This window comes from Elephantulus edwardii, unplaced genomic scaffold (genome assembly GCF_000299155.1).
Source record: "Elephantulus edwardii isolate Elephantulus edwardi_28Jun2011 unplaced genomic scaffold, EleEdw1.0 scaffold00075, whole genome shotgun sequence".
NCBI classification, from domain to species: Eukaryota; Metazoa; Chordata; class Mammalia; order Macroscelidea; family Macroscelididae; genus Elephantulus; species Elephantulus edwardii.
The window spans coordinates 7,388,278-7,410,825 of record NW_006399825.1 but is presented as its reverse complement, the minus strand read 5'-3'; the positions used below and the strand labels follow the sequence as shown (position 1 = coordinate 7,410,825).

The 22,548-nt window shown below is 40.3% G+C and overlaps 1 protein-coding gene across 2 annotated transcripts in view; it reads right to left on the bottom strand.

Annotated features, from left to right (window-relative positions):
• Window positions 1–20,205: 20,205 nt before the first annotated feature.
• The window catches only part of CDK15 (cyclin-dependent kinase 15), a 137,378-nt gene continuing 135,035 nt past the window's right edge, over window positions 20,206–22,548 (bottom strand). The window contains exon 13 of one of the 2 annotated variants that reach the window (XM_006889088.1): window positions 20,206–20,332. In XM_006889088.1, the coding sequence (XP_006889150.1) occupies window positions 20,241–20,332 (92 nt within the window). In that variant the 3' untranslated portion in view covers window positions 20,206–20,240. Of the gene's footprint in view, window positions 20,351–22,548 lie in introns of both variants that reach the window. The other variant, XM_006889087.1, reaches the window with a different exon arrangement.

The following is a 22,548-nucleotide window of genomic DNA, read 5'->3' as shown; positions in this document are numbered from 1 at the left end:
ACTGACATACAGCAACTTTCTTTCTCCTTTTTAGAGACTTCTTCTTGAAAGGCAAATGAAAACTCCAACTCCATGTGCCAAGCGCAGAGTGACTTTAGTTCCTCTGCTCCCACCCTCCGCTTGCTCTGCCCGGGGGAGAGCTGTTCTCAAAGCCTTTGGAGATAACCTAAGTATGAAAAATGGCCTTACTGATAGTGGAGAACACTCCTGAAAGTGGGCAGTGTGTTCCCATCAGATTATGGCCGAATTCCAGCGGGGGTGGAGGAGGTGACAGACAGAACCACTTAGTGCTCTTACTTGGCCCACAAGCTTACACTCTGATCAAGCACTTTCCCTGACACGTGTTCCTAGAGAGCAGCTTGTTATCTGAGGCTGGGGGCTGCCTGCAGACTCCCACACCCGCCTCCACCCACTAGTGCTTCCCATCTAGTTGCACTTTAAAAAGCCCCAGGGTGGTCAGGGGAAACCTGACATTACTGGCTGTTTAGTCCCTGGCTAGTCTGAACTTTTCAATTACTATTTTTTCTGCTTTTGCATGCTACTAGACAGCCGCCTTGAAAATGCCGTTATACCACTTATTTGCCGTCCAATCAATTTTGACTCATAGCAGCCCTACAGCTCAGAGTACAGATGGCCCCAGAGGGCTTCCAAGGCTGTGATTTTTACACAGATTGCCTCATCTTCCCTCTGCGATGGAGAAGATGGAGACTTGGTAGAGAAGGGCTTCTGTAGAGCTGCTTCTGTTCTCAGCCTGATATCCTTTCCCAAGAACCAACCCCTCCTGACAACACGCTCAAACTATGTGAGATGAAGTTTCACTGTCTTTGTCTCTAAGCAGAAAGTTGGTTGAACATCCTCCAAGACGGACTTGTTAGTTCTTTAGGAAGTGCATGGGATATTCAACACTGTCAGCACCACAGTCCAAAGGCTTCCTTATTCATTGTCCAACTTCTGGATGCACACAAAGCAACTGAAAATACCACGACTTGGATAAGGTGCACCTTAGTCTTTAAAGTGATATACTTACTCTTTAGCACTTTAAAGAAGTCTTTGACAGTTATCCAATACAACATGTTTTTTTGATTTCTTGAGTGCTGCTACGATAGGTGTTGATTATGAATCTGAATAAAATTAAATCATTGACAAGTTCAAACTTTTTTCTACATCTCTGCCAATGACCAGAGGTAAGGATTTTTGTCTTCTTGGCGTTGAAATGTAATCCTTATTGAAGATTGTAGTAATTTCTCTTTTCAGTAAGTGCTTTAAGCCTTATGTATTGCTGAAGACAACTTTCCTATGCTTAAGACCACCACTGTGACCACAGTCTGATCCTCCAGTTCTTCTCACTGAGGGTCTCCCATCTCTCATTGGCTCGCTTCTTCACTAGACATGATGTCTTCCTTCAGCAATTGATCTTTCCTAGCAAATGCCCAAAGCAAGTCAGTCAAGTAAAGTTCAAAAGAACCCAAAAGGGTTCCGCAGGGCTCTCATTGGCTAATTGTCAGAAGCAGACCACCAGGCCTTTGTTCCTAGGTTTGTCTCTAGTCTGGAAGCTCAAAAAAACCCTGTTCACCAGGCATAATTCTACAGATGTTTGAAATTCCAATTTTTGTAACTTCCAAGCATGCCAGAGCAGTGTTCCACAGCATTCCATTGTGTCATCTGGAACATTCTATACCAGGCTGCTGGCAGGTGGCTTTCAGACCTGTCTTCAAGCAACTCAGATCCCACAGATACTTTCAATGAAGCAGCTCATTTTAAGAAAAACCAAACAAAACAAAAACCAAACCCAGAAACAAAACAAACCCACAATAACAAATTTAGTTACACAATTGCATCTGCTATACACTTTTCTCAGTTCTTTGCTGTTGTTTGAATAACACCTGCTAAATGACCTAAATTATTCATTCTGCTTACTTTTTGAAAGGATAGAGGAAAAGAAATTTAAATTCATGCTAAGTAAGATATGCTTTATTTTCCATAGAAGAATGGAATAGCCTGGAATTGCAAATACTCAGGTGTGCTTCTGGTGATTTTTCTTTAATTTGCCTCAGCCTCCCCATATCCCACCACATGAAAGACTTGATGTTGTCTTAGTTAGGTATCCGTCACTCCACAAGTTACTGTGAGAGCCAGCCTGACGTACATGAACTTGTATTCCCAGATCGTCAACCACAATGCATAACTTGGAAACTGTTTAGTAAATACTGGAGTTATGTTGGCTCTCCTAGTTGCTTAATGGGAGTTCTGGTAGCATAATTCACAGGGAGTTAAGCTGTTAACACAAAGGTTATGCTTCTGAAGCGATTTGAATCCAGCAGCATCTCCAAGGGAGGAGGACGGACAATTTCTTTCTTAGGTAATTTTCAGCTTTGGATACCCAGTGGAGGGTCAGCACTGGGTGGGTTCTGACTCAATGGCAGGAAGTTTGAGTTAAGAGGATGATTGATTCCATTTCCTCCTCTGTTAATGAAGAGCTTCAACATGGTCTATCAGATATCCGGCAAAGGCCAAGTCTGTGAATCCCTGTTCCATAGATAAGATGGGAAATTTGCCTCCCAAGTATCGAGTCATCATTCTAACACAAATATTATTCATTTCATTCATTAGCTTAATAAATGCTTGTTGATTGAGTGACTGAATTAATTAATGAATCCTACAGTGCTCTTGGCCCCTGGGGACACACAGATCAATCAGGCAGTTTCTGCCCTTGAGGAACTCACGCTCTAAAGGGGAGACAGATGTATAAACAGACCTGCTGTTCAGTTTAACTTTCTTTTCAATTAGTCAGGCTCACTATGATAATGAACAGGGAGCTCTGGTGGCTTCAGCTAAGGAACTGTGCTGTCAACTCAAAGGAAAGGGGTTTGAATCCACCAGCTGCTCTGCTGGAGAAAGATAGGCAATCTCCTCTCATGCAATTAACTGCCTCTGGAAACCCACTGGAAGGTCAGGCTAGTTATGGATTGATTCTGACTCAATGGCAAATAACAACAATAACATGATCAAGGTTCTATTTTATGTTTAGTCTGTGTCAGGCACGTTGCTCAGTGTTAGGCAATGAGTGAACCCTTAGGTTCATTCTCAAAACTCAAAGTCACTGCTGCTTGAGTTGGTTCTGACCCCCAGTGACCTTTCATTTGGTTTCTGAGGTTCTAAATCATCATGGGAGGAGACTGATCATCTTTCTTCTTTGGAGCCACTATTGGATTTGAACTGCAAGAGTCAAAGCCTTGGGCTAGAATCGCAGCTCAGTATGAACTAGGTCACCATAAAGACTCACTCTACAAAGGAGACATTCCTCTCCACACTGAGAAGGGTCCAAGGCATCTCTCTGGGCCTCAGTTTCCCCAAAGGTTAAATAAAGATTCGGTGATGGCTAAGAACCCTTCCGATTTCAGCATTCTGTGTATCATCTTTTGATTTTGTGCCCAGGAGCTGGGCGCAAGGCTCCCCAGGAGCTAGTAACGCTAGAAAAGTTTTTGCCCATTTTAATTTAACTTTCTAGAGTACATTTCTATCAAAAAAATAATAAGGCCGTATTGTCAGAGCTGTGTCTTAAAGGCATTTCCAAACTGGTTTCTCATTCCTCACTTGACAAGTGCTGTCACAGGGCTCCATCACCCGAGACTAACAGCTACCAATAAACAGAAAATTATTTCCAACCAGCTAACATGCTGTTTACTTTCCAGAAAAATTGCACTTTCCAATCTGACAGTTGATCAAGGAGTATCCCGCTGCTGTCAGCAGGAAGAAATGTTTAAACACAGAGATGGGAGTTTAAACATTTTCTCATTATCACAGAATAGGAGGGGGGGACCCACAAATAAATAAATAAGTAAAAATGGCATCCAGACACTCCAACCCCCCGCTGGGAGCGTAATGAAGCCATGTCACATGACCAGGAGGCATGGGCTTTTATCTCTGGGCCCAGTACTGTTACTCAAGTGACACCTGTCACATGACCCAACTTTGGTCTTTTATCTGCCTTCGCCAGCCAACCTTTTGGGGAATTGTCTTTTTCAGAAATGTGTGTTCCATTGCAGCCATTTCAGTAGAGACTGTGTTTGCTATTAGCCTGGCCTTTCACATTTCTGGCATTGAATCCCCTAGTTATTTCTCCAAACATGTTCAAATATAATAAATTACAAAATAACTACAAACAAATATAAAGAAGTAAAGTCAAAACCAAAACAAAAAAAAACAAAAAACGAGAGAGAAAAAGGTACCACATGATAACTATACAAGCTTGCAGGAGTTTAAGTTGATTTGGAGAGAAAAAGAACTCTATTTTGAAACACTGATTCTCATTTTCTGAGTCTCTTATTAGAGAAGATGGCTAATGCAAGGATATTTTGTTATAAAAGTCCTTGCAATCCTAGCTAGCCAGGCCCACAAAGGTCAACTATAGTCATGCACAACAATGTGTGATTACTTCTCTAACTTTATATCAAACTCCAATCTCTTCAACTCTTTGCTTTATTAGTCTACTATTATTAATTGCTGTATCCTTTCACAATAGCTATTCCATCTGGATGTAGAGCAAAGAATCTGAGATGATGAACTATATGAAGAAAGTTGCAACAGGTTTGGAGGAAGACTCATTAACAACCTGCATTATGCAGATGGCATAACCTTCCTTGCTGAAACTAGACTTGAAAACATTTATTGAAAATAAGAGGCTATAATCATTAGTACAGATTACACCTCAGCACCAAGAAAGCCAAAGTTCCTCATAGCTGGATCAATAAACAACATCATCATGTTGTTATTGTTAGGTGCCGTTGAGTGGCTTGTGACTCATAGCGACCCTATGTACAACAGCCCTAAACTCTGTTCTGTCCTGTGCCAATCTCATTTTCTCTGACACACTCATCCCAATTACCCCAGTCATCGAATCAATCCATCTCCTAAAGGGCCTTCCCCTCCTGCGCTGTCCCTCCACCCTCCCAAGCATGATGTCCTTCTCCAAGGACCGGTCTCTCCTTACAACATGTCCAAAGTATGTCAGACGAAGCCTCAGAATCCTTGCCTCCAAGGAGCAGCCTGGTTTAACCCTCTCCAAGATGAATCTGTTTATTTTCTTAGCAGTCCATGGTACATTCAAAACTCTTCTCCAGCACCACAGCTCAAAGGCATCAATTCTCCTTCTATCCTCTCTAGTCATTGTCCTACTCTCTGATGCATAACATGTGATTGCAAAGCCCATGGCCTGTATCAGACGCACTTTAGTCTCCAGAGAGACACCGTTGCTCTTCAGTACTTTAGAGAGGTCCCTAACAGTAGACTTTCCCATCGCAATACATCTTTTCATTTCCTGGATGCTGGTGCCAAGAGTGTTGATTGTGGAGCCAAGCAGACTAAAGCTGTGAACAATCTCAATCTCTTCACCATCCATCCTGATGCTGCCAATTGGTCCAGTGGTGAGAATCTTTGTCTTCTTGACATTGAGCCTCAATCCATATTGAAGGCTGCAGTCCCTGACCCTCAGCAGCAAGCACTTCAGGTCCTTTTCAGTTTCAGCAAGCAGGGTTGTGTCATCTGTATAACGCAGATTGTTGATAGATCTTCCACCAATCCTGATGCTGCATTTCTCCTCATAGAGCCCAGCCTCCCGGATGATCTATTCTGCATACAGGTTGAAAAGGTATGGAAATAGGACACATCCCTGGTGTATGCCCTTCCCAATTTTGAACCATGCAGTGTTCAAAATTCCCTTGCTCTGTTCTGATGACTGCCTCTTGGTTAAAGTATAGGTTTTGCATTAGCATGATCAAGTGTTTCGGGATTTCCATTCTTCTCAGAGTCAGCCACAGTTTATTGTGGTCCACACAGTCAAATGCCTTTGCATAATCAATGAAGCACAAATAGACGTTCCTCTGGTACTCCCTGCTTTCAGCCAAGATCTATCTAACATTAGCTACAATATCCCTAGTACCACGACCCCTTCTAAACCCAGCCTGGACTTCTGGCAGTTCTCTGCTGATGTGCTGTTCCAGTTGTTTTTGGATAATCTTCAGCAGAATCTTGCTTGCATGTGAAATCAACGATATTGTTCTACAGTTTTCACACTCTGTTGGGTCACCTTTCTTTGGAATGGGAACAAATGTAGATCTCTTCCAGTCAGTTGGCCAGGTGGTTGTTCTCCAGATTTCTTGGCACAACTTGGTGAGCATGTCCAGGGCAACATCTATTAACTGAAATATGTCAATTGGTATACCATCTATTCCTGGGGCCTTATTTCTTGCTATTTCCTTCAAAGCAGCTTGAACTTCTTCCTCCATCACCATAGGCTCTTGCTCATATGAAGAAAAGACTGAAGTTGTCACTGATTTTATTTTCTTTATCTCCACAATCAACACTTGAGCAAACAGCTGTAAAGAAATCAAAAGATGTATTGCATTGGGCAAAATGGCTTTTAAGGATCTCTTTAAAGTGCTCAAGAACAAGGATATCAACTTAAAAACTAAGGTGTGTCTGACCCAAGTCATGGTATTTTCAGTTGCTTCATAAGCATGTGGAAATTGGACTATGAATAATGAGGACTTATTAAATGATGTCTTTAAATTGTGGGGTTGGAGAAGATGATTGAGCGTACCATGAAATTCTGAAGCAACACACAAATATATCTTGGAAGTCGTGCAGCCAGGGTGCTCCTCAGAAGCAAGAATGTCAAGACTTCAGCTCACATAATTTGTATTTGTTATGGGAAGGGGCCAGTCTCTCGAGAAAGACATCATTTTCTACTTAGAAAAGTAGAGGATCAGTTAAAAGAAAGACAGAGCCTGAGCAAGAGTAATTGGCACAGAGATCGCAACAATGGGCTTCATCATGGCGGAGGTAGGGCACGGTTTCAATTGGTTGTACACTGGCCACTCTGTGCCAGAGTTGACAACACTTTACAACAGTCTACTGCTAGACTCCTGCCTTTTCTTGTCAGAATCTCATGTTCTTTGGCACCTTTAATTAATCTCTTCTTTGTTCTTCCACTTCATTATCACTAATGACTATCGCCACTACTATGGCCACCAAAACTACTAGTACTACTATTGCGGCTTCGACCAAATGTAACAGCTAATTGTTATGGTGCTTACTGCATGCCAAGGTCCCTGGTGGTCTAAATGGTAAGCAGAGTCAGCTGCTGAGAAGCTGGAGATTCATGTCCACATCTAGATACCTCAGAAGAAAGGTCTGGTGATCTGATAAAATCAGCTACGGAAAGTGTTCCAGAGTCCAGTTCTGTTCTGCTCACGTGGGGTTACCGTGAATAAGAATTGACTTGGCAGCAACTGCAGGATGTAACAAGTCCTAGGTCTCCAGACTGGAAATCCTATAACATTCTGCACTCCCAACTCTGCCCCACACCAACTGGTTCCACGTCAGTTAGTTGTAGCAGGCTACATTGGTTGTCTGTCCAACTGTTATTTCCCATTTGTACCTCAGTTAAACAAATTCTATTTTATTCAGGAATTTGTCTCTCAGGAAAGGTGACCTTAACTCCAGATCAGAACTAACTCATGGAAATTCTAAAGCAGTCATTTTATTTTCCTTGTGAGTAGTTTGAGGTAGACATACGATCATTTAATCAGTAAGAAGTAAAGAGAATTGAGCTGGGGATATCTGGTTTTCTCTCTTGTTTTAAAAAGAGCACTCAAGAAGAGATAACCTCTTCTTCAACTGGACATTCTGGAGTCTAGACATCTTATTATGTGAAACAATATCCTCATCTCTTAAGCCATTGAACGGGGATTTTCAATTCCTTGCAATCAGACAATCTGCCCCTTCTTTATTTCCCTGACACTGAGTTATCTTCTTTTCAGCCCTTTGATTGCCTGCCTGCATGGCAAACTCCACTTTAAGACAAAGCCTAATCTTCATCTCTTCTGAGATAAGACAGATCTGTAGGTTGTCATTGGATCATGTATTTCTTTGTAACTACTTCTCCATTAGACTACAAAATTTCTGTGGCAATTGTTTCTCTTTGATTTCTAGTGCTTATATATGTTTGTTGATGGACTTAATAAATGATTGGAAAGGATTATTTTATATCTTTGTGCAGTTTGGGGCTCTCTCAATTTTTTTAATAACATCTATAATAGTTCATGGAGTAGAAATAGCTCTTTACATGTATGATTTTTTAAAAAATAAGAACTTAGATGAGTTAATTGTTGAGCACATTAGACCTCATACCAGATGCACATAAACAACCCACGTAGGAATAACAAAGAGTTAGAAGTTGATAATGTGGATAGATTTAAAGAGGATGAACTGAAATAAAAGTATACTGTGAATTAATTTATGAAAGGTGTCAAAAGTAACAAAAAGTTAATGCACTCTATCAATGTAAATTTTAAGAAGTCTACATTGCGGCTCTTTGGTGCTAATAAATGATTTCTTTTTTTCCAAGTATAACTACCACTGGATGTTTCCAGAGACTTAACTTTAAAAGGGTGAAATAGTTTTAGAACAATGGTAAAGAAGTGCTAGAAACATGCTTAAAACATCAAGAAATGTTAGAACCAATGACAGTTAATGCTACAAAACAAAATGTCTATGAATGATTGTGTGAAAAACTATTAGTTTGTAAGCCTTCATACAAGTAAAATAAATACATTAATTAAAAAAAAAGTTAAAAGATACCTAGTCTCACAAAACTCTAGACTTCAATTTTATTATCTACTCTCAAAAAATCTCAGCACTCTTCAGTAGAATTTCCTGCAAAGTATTCTGTACCACACCATCTAATATAGTAGCCACCGGGCAATCTCCTCCCATGTGATTAACTGCCTCTGAAAACCCACCAGAGGGTCAGGTATGGGTCAGTTCTGACTCTATGGTACACAATAATAACAATCAGGTGTAAGGGAGCTGTGGTAGCCTAGTGGTAATGAGTTGCACTGGCATTCACGCCAAAGGCAGATTGGCCTGCCAACTGCTCCATGGGAGAAAAAAGGGCCATCTCCTTCCATGTGACCTCTAGCCTCTGAAAACCTGCTGGAGGGTCAGGTATGGTTTGGTTCTGACTCTATGGCACATAACAGCAACAAGTTCATGTAGCTATTGAGCAATAAAAATGTAGTTAAGTGACTGAGGAACTGAGTTTTTAGACTTTAAATTTAAGTTGCCTTATATAGTGGGCGGTATACAAGCTCAGTGTTTTATACAACTATCAACTTGCTAAGATAGGATAGGGTGTATTGCAATAATAAAGAATTCAAATATTAGTAGCTTAAAATAATGATGTTGTAATTATTATTCTCATTATACATTATCATATATGTGAAAACCCTGTTCTGTGTTTCCTCATTCTGAGACCAGACTACTTTCTTGAATATTGCTGGACACTGTAACAAAGGGGTGGGGGGAGGAGGGATAAGGAGATAAGATGCTAGCAATTAAATGTCTGCTTGACTTAGAGATGGAACACATCATGCCCACCCAAAATTCACTGGCCATTAAAAAACTCTGTAGCAGAATTCTAATCATAAGGGAGAATGCAGACAAGAATTTCAAATTATCATGGAATCCAGACTTCCTGGATCCAAGGAAGCTGGTAGAGAGCCTGAAGCTATTGCCCTAAGGGAATTTTTATGCCCAAAGCCAAAAATATCCTTTAAAGTCATCTTAAAACCAAACAATAGTTTAGCTTCATTAGTAAAAAAAACACCTGACTTGAGCATTGTGCTATTTTAAGACCTATGCATATGGGATTAAATTGACAACAGCAGTTTGAAGGATTAGATAGGAAAATTAGGCAGTGATTTTGTTAATAAGGAAAGAATAACTCAGAAAAGGAGGGTGTCCCAGCAAAAATAGCAAACGTCAACCAAACAACAAACAACAAATGCTTGCAAGATTGTAGAGAGTTTGGAACACTTATTCACTGCTGGTGTGACTTTAAAATGGTTCAATCACTATGAAAGACAGTTTGGCACTTTCTAAAAAAGTTGGAAATAGAAATACTGTTTGACCCAGCAATTGCACTCCTGGGAATATACTCTAAGGAAACCAGAACAGCCATTCAAACAGATGTGTACACACCCATGCTTATTGCTATGTTATTCACAATAACAAAGAGATGGAAATAACCCAAGTGGCCATCAATAACAACAACAAAAAATGTATAGGAAAAATGATGGTATAGTCACACAATGGAATACTATGCAGCACTAAAAAATAATGAACTTGTAAAATGTTAAACAACATGGGTGACCGTGGAGGATATTATGCCGAATGAAATTGTCTCTGTTTCAAAAGAACAAATACTGCATAACACCACTGGTATGAAGCTGGACTGACACGGGGGGTTGGGAGGAGAATAGGAGAGGAGTGGATAGATAATGAACACTGTATTGGAAGAGATGTGTGTGTGTGTGTGAGAGAGAGAGAGAGAGAGAGAGAGATTTAAAAGGAATATGTGATTAGGCATTATAGGTAAAACAACATTCCAGTATGTTGTTATTGATTGACATCAAGTCGAGCATGACTCATAGCTACCCTATGAACAAAATTTTGGCCTGAAGCCTTTCTATAACTATCAACATTTATCAAATTTCATAGTTTCCAGAGGCATGTTGTTTAGGAAGTGGAAGCAACAACAACAACACCTATAACAACACAACAACACATATGATTAGGCATTGTATGTAAGACAATGTTCCAGTAAAAGAGGTACATTGCAAAAAGGCCTGGGGGAGGGGGAGCTGAGGAGGGAGGGAGGAAATTGTGCAACAAAGAATGAATATTTTTGTTTAAAAAAGGAAGTAAATTAGGGAAGGGGAAAGGGGAGGGAGGAAAACGTGCAACAATAAATGAAAATCCAACTTTTCTGTAAACTTTCATTAAAATCACAACTAAAACAAAAAAAATATGAAAAGGTGAGTGAAAATGGTTTCCCAATTCAAAGATGTAATCAATGCCACTGTATTGCATGTGTTTATGGTTTTTTTGCATATATTATTCATGATAGTAACAGAGAAAATAAATTATGAAAAAGAAAGAATAAGAAGGAAAAGCAATGTCTCATGATGTACTTCAGAAAAATCAGTAACTGGAAACTCTGTGGAACAGTGTTACTTTAACGTACATAGGGTGGTCATGAGTTGAAGCCAATTGAATGGCAACTGGTAACCTTTTTTAATAATTTGACCACGTTTTTATCCCCACACAATATATTGTTTAACTTTGCATATTTTATACTTTACGCAAATAGAATTATTCTGGTGCCCCCCCCCAGAGGAGAATTTACAAGCTAAAATTAATCACAAGACCCGATCCACTTACCAGAGAATCAGAGGAAATGTATCCAATTATGCAAGTTGGGATACAAAAATATTAGGTGAGTAGCAAGCACTAAAGACTAAATAAGCATCACCAAATAATTCTTTCCATGGTTTTGCCCACTTTGTAATTCGGTTATCAATCTTTTTCTTGTGGAGGCCCAGGAGTATTCTATAAACGTTTGTTATAAGACTCTTGTCTACAATTAAAACCGACTTACAAGGGGGCGGGGAGAACAAACTGGGGAGGAGGGTAGAAAAATGAATGAATGAACCCCCCCCCCAAAAAATAAGACTCTTGTCTGAGATTACCAAATGTTTGTTCCCAGTCTGTAGGTTTTCTTTTCACCCTGTGGTTAAAAGTTTTTGATGCACACATGGATTTAATCTTTAGAAGGTCCCATGCATCAATTTTATCCTCTTTAGATTGTGCATTTCTGGTTGTATTTGGCAGTCTCTTTAAGTCTTGGACTAGTCCTTCTAAGTTTGATCCCAGTTTTCTTTTATGAACGTTATGGTTTTGGGACAGTGTGAGATTTGGATCCTGTTTCAGCTTTCTGCAGGTGAAAGTCCAGTTTGCCAGCACTATTTGTTTAAGAGGTTATCATTTCCACATCTGATAGCTTTGATTTCCTTGTGGAATATCAGTTGACCATAGATAGCTGGGTCTATTTCTGGGTTCTCAATTCTGTTTCACTGATCTATGTGACTGTCATTGTACCAGTACCATGCTGTTTTGGTTACTACTGCTATGTAGTAGGTTTTGAGGTCAGAGAGTGCTATGCCTCCAATCCCGTTTTTGTTTCTCAGAAGGGTTTTTCTTAACTGAGATCTCTTGCCTCTCCAAATGAATTTGGTAATTTCTCTTCCAATCTCCCTGAAAACGGAATTTGAATCTGGATTGGAATTACATTGAACATGTAGACTGCTTTTGTTAGGATTGTCATTTTTACAATATTGAGTCTTCCTATCTATGAACAGGTCACATTTTCTCATTTCTTTAGGTCCTTTATTGTGTCTTGCTTAAATGCTTTATAGTTTTCTTTGTATTGGTCTTTTGTATCTCTAGTTAGGTCCACTCCCAAGTATCTCAATTTGTGGTTGGCTATTGTAAATGGTATTGCTTTCTTGATTTCCTTCTCAGAGTCCTCTTTGTTACTGTAGAGGAATCCTATTGATTTTTGGATGTTGATCTTATATCTTGCCACTCTACTAAACTGGCACATTAACACTTAACAGGTTTTTTTGGTTGAGTCTTTGGGGTTTTCTGTGTACACTGTCATATCATCGGCAATGGTTTAACTATCTCTTTGCCAATCTGGATGCCTTTTATTTCCTTCTCTTCAGACAAATAACATTTTTAAAAGTCAAATTTGTGTCAATACAAAAACATCAACAACAACAACAAAACTATCAGAGGAAAGGAATATGTGTAATTCAAGGAATGCTCTTTTTATAAAACCAAGGAAGGAAAGATATAAATGATGTTTTGATGTCATATATAATTTTTATTAAGCTTTTGAATAAGCAAATCCATTAATTAAAAGAAAAAAAGAAGGAAGCACAAGCATGATTTATATGCCATTACAATTTAAAGAAGATTCATTCACATTTTCAGTGAAGTATTTAAAAATAAATGAAATAATGTGAGTCCACCTATTCTTGCAACAATTAACATGATTCAAAGTACAGTCAGTGTACAGGTGAGAGACAGCTGTCCACAAGTCAATATCAGATAACCCTGGAATTAGAAGAATATTTTGGAATTCCAGTATTTTACCCTCTAATATGGAAATACCTCCTATGACATTCCACATATTCTGGGATGGAGATGAAGGCCACTGCTGTTGTGGGAATTCATTCCATTGTTGGACAGTTATTTGATAATTCTTCTTACTACAAAAAAATAGAATCCCTGAGTGTTTCATCTATGGGTCCAGCTCTGAAACCACCAAGATTATGATCAGCTCTTCACTGTATGAGAGCACTCAGCCATCTGGAGAGTTATTCTACCACTTGGCCTTTCTCTTTGTGCCACTCAGCTCTCCATTCCTTTACCCTCCTTTCTCCTATGTTTGGTCTCCATTCTCTCTCTTTCCCTGGTAACCCTCATGAGAGCATCCAGCACAGAATGAAGTGCATAGATGGTAGTGCATAAGTTTTGGGGTCAGGGGATCTGAGCATCAAATCCTATTGTTAGTTGCCATTGAGTTGCTATGCCTTTCCACTAGTATGTTCTAGAATGTTTACCAATTTATGTCACTCAAAGAACCTAGTTACTTAGGTTTGATTCTCAGTGATCTTCTCTGTAAAATGGGAAATATTTACACTTAACCTTTTAGTCTTGATAAAAGGCTCAAATGGGATGATATTTATAGCCCAAAAAATATGAACTTCAACATGAAATTTCTTTTAGTATGTGATGTGTGGAAGAGTTGAGTATAGTAATAATTTCAGATATTGTCTCATAAGTAGGAGATCTTCATTTCTCTTCTCTGGGATCCCATCCTTTGTCTAAGTAGCCTAAAGTAGCCTAAGTAGCATTAGGGGTTTTTTTTTATGATGGCCAGATAATATTATCAATTCACATTATAATTGAAAGTGTCAATTTTCACTAAATCACAGCCTTATTGAAATTTTAAGCCCTAAAATACAAAACATTAGATGAAATATGATAGGAATAAATGCCATATTTGTTCATTGCATTTTAGCTTTTAGCAAAGCCTCGGTCTCTCGAATTATGATCTAATACAAGCATCAAATGACTCTTCAAGGTTAGTGTAATCCACAAATTTGATGATCATATGTCATAGATTGAATTGTATTCTTCCAAAATATATGCCTGTTTGATTAGATCATGGTTCCAGGTACTGTATAGTTGTTGGTCATTTTTTATATGATGTAATTACCCTCTATTTTGTGATGTGGCATAAATACTTACCTGAATGTGTTAATTAGGAAATCTGGTGGCACTATAGGCTAAGCACTGAACTATGAATTGAAAACTCAGTGGTTCAAATCTATCAGTTGCTCTGCGGGATAAAGATGAAACAGTATGCTCTCATAAAAGTTTGTACCCTTGGAAACCCTATAGGGCAATTGTACGCCATCCTACAGGGTTATTACTTTGATTTTTGCTTATGTGTTAATGAGACAGGGCTAGGTTATGTTAATGGAGTAGAATCAGAGTGGCTTGCAACACCCTTACTTGGGTCACAGCGCTGATTCAATGGGGAATTTCTCTATGATGTGACCTATATTCCTTTTTATCTTAATGAGAAAGAGAGATGCTAAGAGAGAAAGGCAAACCTTGAAAGAGGGACTTCAGTGCCACCCAGAAAGGTGAGCCAGGGGTGGAAAGCATCCTTTGCACCCAGCGTCCATGCACTGAGAACCTCTTAGACACCGGAGAAGACTGATGAAAAGACACATGGAGATTTCCAAGGAATGCTGGATCTGCAGATGTCAAAAGGAAACAAAGGCTTCCCTGAAAGCCAACAAAGAGTAAAGACTTTCCTCTAGCACACTAAATTTGGACTCTAGCTTTCTAAATAGTGTGGGAATACATTTCTGTTCATTAAATGCATCTACTTGTATATGTCTGTTATAGCAGCACTAGATAACTAAGGCATCTGCAATTACCGGAAAGATTGCTGCTGAATCTTAGCTCTGGCTTACTATTGTAAAAGAGTTATTCAACTCCTCCGAGCCTCAGTGACTTGTACTGTAAAGTGAATGTAATAAGTTAACAATACTTGCTCTAGTGCATTATACGGATAGGTTGCCTATCTTCTCAGATGTTATTCAAGTGACTTGGCAAAATATTTGACCAGGATGAGACTCAAAGGTGAACCAAATACTATATACCACTATCAACTTTTCTCTTGTTCAATACCACCATCTTTAGCACACTTATCTTTCCCTTTGCCCAGTCCACACCACCTCATCTTGTCTTCAGGTGAAGCTACACACAGTGTTTCTTTTTTCAACTCAGACCTCAGGTGCATAGTTACTATTCCCCCCCTTTCTCTTAAAAAGTTCTTTCTTGTCTTTCTGAAGATATATAAGGTTCTCTGGTTTCTAGGCTACTACATTTCCTGAGTGGATGATCTGTAGGCAGACAGTAATACCAGAAGAAATTTGAGTTACCTTGGTTTCTTTTAACCTCTTTTAGAAGGAGTCATTGTAGAAAATGGTAGATGTTAGCAGACACAGAGCTCTCATTTTACTTGCTGGAGATGTGTGTGTGTTTACGTGTGTGGTGGTGGTGGTGGTGTAAAGAGTTTGAATTACATCTTTGGAACTCTTTGCTCCTATCATTCTATTCAGTATCTCCACCATCAAATCAGGGCTTAGATTCTTCATCACTTTTGTCATCATTACAGACAATTAGGATTCAGTATAAGGATCTAGCCTGAAATACAATTCTAACCAGTAGCTTAGTCCAAACTCCTAAATCCTGGCTAGAGGAAAATGGGGGTGTAACTGGTGTCTGATAATCCTGTTAGTGATAGGAGAAGCGCCCCCTAGGAAATAATAACAAATAGTCTTAAGTGCATTCTTTTGTTGACAACTTTATCCAAGAAACCATCTTCCCTTGAGACTCTTCTAAATTTTAAACTAATCCTCTCTTTGCCACAGAAGTCCTTTGTTGCAGGAAATTTTAAGTGAGCACAGGAGTGACGGGCTTCTGTAAGCACCAGCTCTGTCACCAGATTTTTTTTCAACAGTCAGTTTCCCATCTATCCAATTGGGAATCTGACCTTTGGCCCAGGGGCCTGTCCAATGATGAAATGGATGGAATTATTTAGAAAGCCTATTCCTGGGCTCATTCAATCTAGGCCTAATTTGGGGGCCTATCATAGACCCAAAATGTTAAATTTGAGGTGAGCAACAATAGCAATAACCTCCTATTGCTTTTCCTTCAAGTATTCAGTGCCACTGCCTTGAGCATGATGGTAACAGGATTCCAGGTCACAAATAGAAGAAAACTCTTGGTCCAACATGTTCTCTAGCAAACTTCTTTGGGAGTTGAAGCAAACGAAAACAGGAACAGCAGCAAAGCAGCTCTAGATGTAAATAAAGAAGCAACAACACAAGGAAAATCTGTGAGACACAATCATAAAGCTATTCAGATGGAATTCACATAGAATCTTATATATAGGCAGACACGTGATGATAAATTACAGCAGTTCTTACCTCTGGGAATAGTAATCAATAACACTTTCAAAAAATAAAAATCTATCTCTGTATGTGCAAGCTACAACTGTATCTCAACAGACCCCACTGAGCAATGCAAACCAAACCCTGAAAGACATATCAAGCACCTAGTGTAAATTTGAGCTCTCCTCTCGTTCTGTCTTGCTACCATCAGTATACTTTCTCCCCCCTACACCTGACACTGACATTTGAGGATGAAACAACTCAATTTTGAGGTCTTGCTGTCAGTTACTAAGTCCTGAAACCTCAATTTACATTTTGACTCTTCCGAAGGTGAATATTTTAACATAAATTGAATTTAGCAGAGAAGATTCAGAGACTCCAGCGTCTACATGATTATTGCTTTCATTCTGGGACTCTAGCCCTCCCAGATATTGCTGATCCCAAGCCATTTCTTACACAGTTTAATTGCTCTAGCGTTCTTATATTGTAGTTCATCTCCTGAGGGTTTTATCTCCTTACATTACTACCAAAGGTCTAGGGATATTGGATGATTACTCCAAAAAAGGCTAAGTCTGCCTCCTCTCTTCTTCAATTGCTGGCACAGACACTGAACTTGACACTCTGCAGTTAATTGATTTGCCCATTAAGACCAGTTCATGTCTACAGGTAAAAATCTTTGCGCAAGGCCATTGTAGATCAAAGAGACAGGATTATTTTCCTACTTTCAACTGTTCAGTGAAACAAATCCAACAACAACAACAGAAATAATAAAATAATAAAAAATAATAAAAGAATAATAATAATAACAACAACAACAACAACAACAACAACGGGGAGCTCCAATGGATTAGTGGTAAGGAGTTGCATTGCCAACCCAAAGTCACACGTTTCAAACCCATCAGGCTGCTCTGTGGGAGAATGATGGGCAATTTCTTCCCATGAGTTTACTGCTTCTGAAAACCAGCTAGAGGGCCAGCTATGAATACGTTCTAACTTGAAGGTACAGAATAATAACAACAGTGCTTGATGGGCACTACCATCTAAGGTCATTGTATTTTTACAACCAGCCAGTCGTTGGAAAAAGACATACTGGGGAAAGGTAGAAAGGGTCAGCAAGAGAGAGGACAACAACCCTCAACGAGATGGATTGACACAGTGGACACAGTGGGCTTGGCAGAAATGGCGAGGGTGGTGCAGGTGAGGGCAAGGTTGATACCTGTTGTTCACAGGGGGACTGTGAGTTGCAGTCAATTTGACAATGCTTAACAACAACATTTCAGCTTTCTTGGTTCAAAATTAACTTTCTTGGAACAAGCAGCCAGGAAATCAAAAGATGAATTGGGTTAAGAAAATCTGCTGTCAGGGACCTCTCCAGAGTGCTGCAGTGCAAAGAAGTCAGTCTAGAGACTAAGGTGCACCTGATCCAGGCCATAGTCATTGTGTCAGAGAGCTTAACAGTGAATAAGGATGGAAGAAGAATTGATGCCTTTGAGTCGTGGTACTAGAGAAGTGTACTGAACATACTATGGACTGCCAAGTCCATTAACATTCCAACAAACAGGTCTGTTCCAGACATGGTAAAACCAACATGCTCTCTGGAGACAAGGATTTTGAAGCTCCATCTCACATACTTTGGGCATGTGGCCAGTATGGACCAGTCCATGGAGAAGGACATCATGCTTGGAAGGGTGGAGGGACAACACAAAAAAGGAAGACCCTGAATGAGATTAATTGACTCAGTGACTAGAGTAATAACGGCAAGTGTGCCAGAGACAGGGATATTGTACCGGGATAAGACAGAGTTTCAGAGCTATTATACATAGGGTGGCTATGAGTCACAGGCAAACCGATGGCACATAACAACAACAACAATAACAACAATAATCTTGTGAAGGACAAACTTTTCATTTTATAAAAAAGAGCGATCCTGTTTTTTGGGTTGGTTTTTCTTTAAGTAATAGGTTTAAAATGCTATGTTGTTATTGTTTTTGATTGCCTTCGAGTTGAGCACGACTCATAGAGACCCTATGAACAAAAGGCCCGGAGTCCCTCTACAACTATGGACATTTATCAAAGTTCATAGATTTTCTGGAAGCAAGTTGTTTAGGAAGTAGATGCCACTCTTGCTTCCAAAAATGCTATAGTTATACAGTAATTGCTCTACGGGGAAAAAAGATTTTTGTTGGGGAAATATGTATTATTAAATATATGCTACTGAATTGCCAATTGTTGCCAAAACACAACTTTAGCATTCCATAAAATATCCTGAAAACAGCCTTCATTCCAAACTCCTCTCCTCGTTCCAAATGTCTAAATAAGATTTTAGACGAGCCAGAGGCAGATATTTCTGAGATATATATGGGTGAGTGTGTGTGTGTGCAAGCACGCACGCGCGTGTGCATGTATGATATATGTGCTATATAAATCTATCTGTCTATCTATCTATCTATCTATCTATCTATCTATCTATCTATCTATCTATGAGTCAAGGAGAGAGATCCAAGAGAAAGGGGCAAGAGTGGGCTCCTGCTGCCCTGTGAATGAAGTCAGGTGTCAATGGAAGAAGTCTGTTAGATTATTATAGGGGCCCAAATAAGGAAATAAGACCAACAGTGGGTGACAAAGAAGATAATCAAATCATTATGCTTGGTCTTTAGGGTACAGCCAGGGTAACCTAAAGGTCTGGGTACCTGGCTCTTCACGTGGACCACCCTGACTATGCTATGCAGATTCATGTCTCTTCTACCCAGGATGAGATGCACTTCTGTGCTGTGTAGCATATCTGTACTATAATGGCATTTGGAGTTGTCCTACCTGACTTTCTGACACTGCCCAAAGACATGCTTTTTGGGGAGAGTAGAAAATAAACTTCCTTGCCATCGTGTCAGAGCTTAGTCAAAGGTGAGCTGTCCTTGGGCTTGCAAGGCTGGAACTTGCCTGCGAGGAGACTGCCCACTGTTCTCCCTCAGAGCTGCTGGTGAATTTGAATCTCCTGAGGCTGGGGAGAGTAGCCTTTAGAAAACCCCCTTCCCACCATTACCTTAGAAAGCAAGGCTGCCCTGGGCTGACTTGGGTGACTCCCAGGAGCAGATGTATTGTGACGGCTTTTGCCTCTCATATCAGGCCCTGGGGTCCCCAACACTGACACCAAATGAGAGGACTTCTTGTGACCCATGTAAGCTGTGACCTGAGAAGCCTGCAGCAAGGATGATGGGGTTCTAACTGGCCTTTACAACCACCTCCTGGGTGAGACTGAACGAACCAGGTCTCCTTTGGCACCTGGGGGCAGGCCAGAGGGTAATGTAGGGTGGCACTAGGGAAGTAGACCATCTAACTTATCCTAGGCTGTCCTAGTTTGAGCACTGAAATTTCCACATCCCAAGAAAACCCACTGTCTTGGGAAAAGTAGAATAATTGGTTCCCCTCCTGATTTTTGTCACATCTGCTGATGGAGAGAAATGCCTAGTTATGGGAGTATAATGTCAGTTTAATCCTTTATTCTGTAGGTCTCAGTTGAAGGTCTCACAGTGCTCTCTAAGTACGGTTTTAGGAGCCTTAGATGTCTCTGGGAGCAAAGGAGACAGGTGCTGCTGTTACTCTCCTTTCAGGGATCAGGATACGGAGCCCCCTGTGTGAAGAGTTGGAGGTGGAGAGCTAGACCCAGAGCAGAGAAGCGCTGACCCCGTGAACAATGTCGTCTCCACCTGGCAGCGATCACTTTTCAGTCCCAGCCACGGGAGCCTCCCCATAGGGCCACCACTTGCCTGGAATGATCCTGGGGAATCTCTCTCTTTCTTTTCACCAGCATTTGCTAACCCGGGCTGGGTGGTGACCTTTCCGGTAGGAGGCCAAAAGGTCACACATTTCTGGCTTTAGTCTCACTCCTGAAACTGTAAACAAAGACTCCTCTGTAGGGAGGAAAAGAGAAAAGCGTCAACATATTATTTCCTGGGGGCCTTTCACAGTGTAGTTCTTCTGTCTGTTGCAATATGTGTCACCAGGAGAGACGTCAAAACAAAAGTCAGGCTTATTTGCCAATAATTTATACTGACTCATGAATAAGTGACTTTACTGATTCTGCTAATAGTTGTCAAGCACTTCCTATTCAGCTTAATCCGTGTGTATTTATTGAACGAGTATTTGGGCAGCCTGTTAGGCTAGGTGTTGTAGATAGTGAAAACAGGAATAGAACAGTGAGACATATACCCCAACAAGGGCCTTAATAGAGGTGTAAACAATTATGACCACCCCACCCCATCCCCAAGTGGTCTAAGAAGCATGGGACAAGCCTACACAAGGAGCCCTTGGAGTCTCAAAGACTGACAATGCTCTCAACGGCAAGGATTTCCAAGGAAGATATTCCTGGCTAAGGGAACGACATGACCAAAGGCGGGGAGGAAGGAAAAGGTTGGAAAGAACCGAACATAATCTCTCATGATCAGAGTAAAGGGAACAAAAGACAAAGTGGAAAAGACCGCGTTGGAAAAATGGGTTGGAACCAAACGGCAGAGGGAATTACTATTATGCAATGGAGTCTAGACTTTAGTTCCCCAAATTAGGCAATAAGCATCATGCTGAGCTACATAAGGTTTTCAAAGTTTCAAATCCTGTCTGATACATTAGGCAATCTATATAAATAGACTCTAGAGTGCAACTTCTATAAATGAAAAAAAAATGTATTCTACAAAGCACTAGTGGTCTAGTCTGTAAGAGAGCTGTGCTGCCAACCCCAAGGTGTGTGGTTCCAATCCACTAGTTACTCCACAGGAGGAAGATTGATAATCTCCTCCAATGCGATTTATAGTCTCTGAAAACTCACTGGAGGATCAGCTATGTATTGGTTCCCAACTCCACATACATGAGTTTGGATGTGTATTCTGTCTTTGTCTTCAACTCACGTTCTTGGTTAGTTCAAATATTGGATATTTCCATTTTTATTGATATCTCTTATTTTCATCTCATTGCCCTTGAATGATTAGTATACTAAAGTTATGGACTAAGTTCTCCAAAAGCTAGCATCATGGAATGCTAGCTCAGCTGGAAAATTGTTTTCCAGTTTATTGTTTAAACATACAGGCAATACATGCAAGGGAACTCTGGTAGGTTACTGTATGTTTAAATAATACATTCAAGGGAACTCTGGTGGCCTAGTGGCAAGAAGTTGCATTGCAATCCCAGAGCTAAACAGTTCAAATCCACCAGATTCTCTGCTGGAGAAGGAGGGGCAATCTCCTCCGGTACCAGTAAGATCTGATTTGATGGTACACACACAAAAAATAATAAATTTTTTAAAATAATTTTTTAAAAAGAATACATGCACACACCCTCTGTATGTCTCTTGGGCAATGTAAATTCTTAATAGATTTTTTACTATTAATTAGCAACTGGCAACAGACAAACACAAGAAGGAAGGAGCTTCGTCCTTACAAAAGCCCATTCACAAAACCTACTCGGGAGGTCTTTCTACGCGGGCATTCCTTTGCTGAAGTTCTCAACTTGAAGAAACCTGGGTATGCCATGTGTTAAAATATCGCACAATTTAACAAACAAACAAACAAACAAGAGAGAGAGAGAGAGAGAAAAGCTTCCAGCTTTGAAGCACTGGAGTCATCAAATGACTCAGTAATATTGTTTACTGGAAGTTGCTCATAGCCACAGGGAAGGAATGGGACCGAGATGCCACGCACTCCACCTAGGGTTCTGCCTGTGCTGTTGTGGGTTCTCTGTGGCACTGCCATCGTTATTTTGAAATGATGTACTTGCTGGCTGGATATGGGAGATAGCAAGCTGCCTGGCTAAAACAAACAGTGTGTAAATTTTAAAGATGACTCTTGAATCAAATTGGGCCCCAAACATTTTGGGAACTTCTCTCAAGGAGAAGTATCTTCCTTTTGCCCTGGGGTTTGTAGCATGAAGGGCTGGGATTTTCCTAAGGCTTCTTCTTTCTTTGCCTCCAAGTTTCCAGACTGAAAAGGAGAAAGAGAGAGCGAAGACGCGGAGAGGAAGAAGAGAGAGCGAAGAGAGGAAGAGCGAAGAGAGGGAGAGGGAGAGGGAGAGGGGAGGAGAGAGAGAGAGAGAGAGAGAGAGAGAGAGAGAGAGAGAGAGA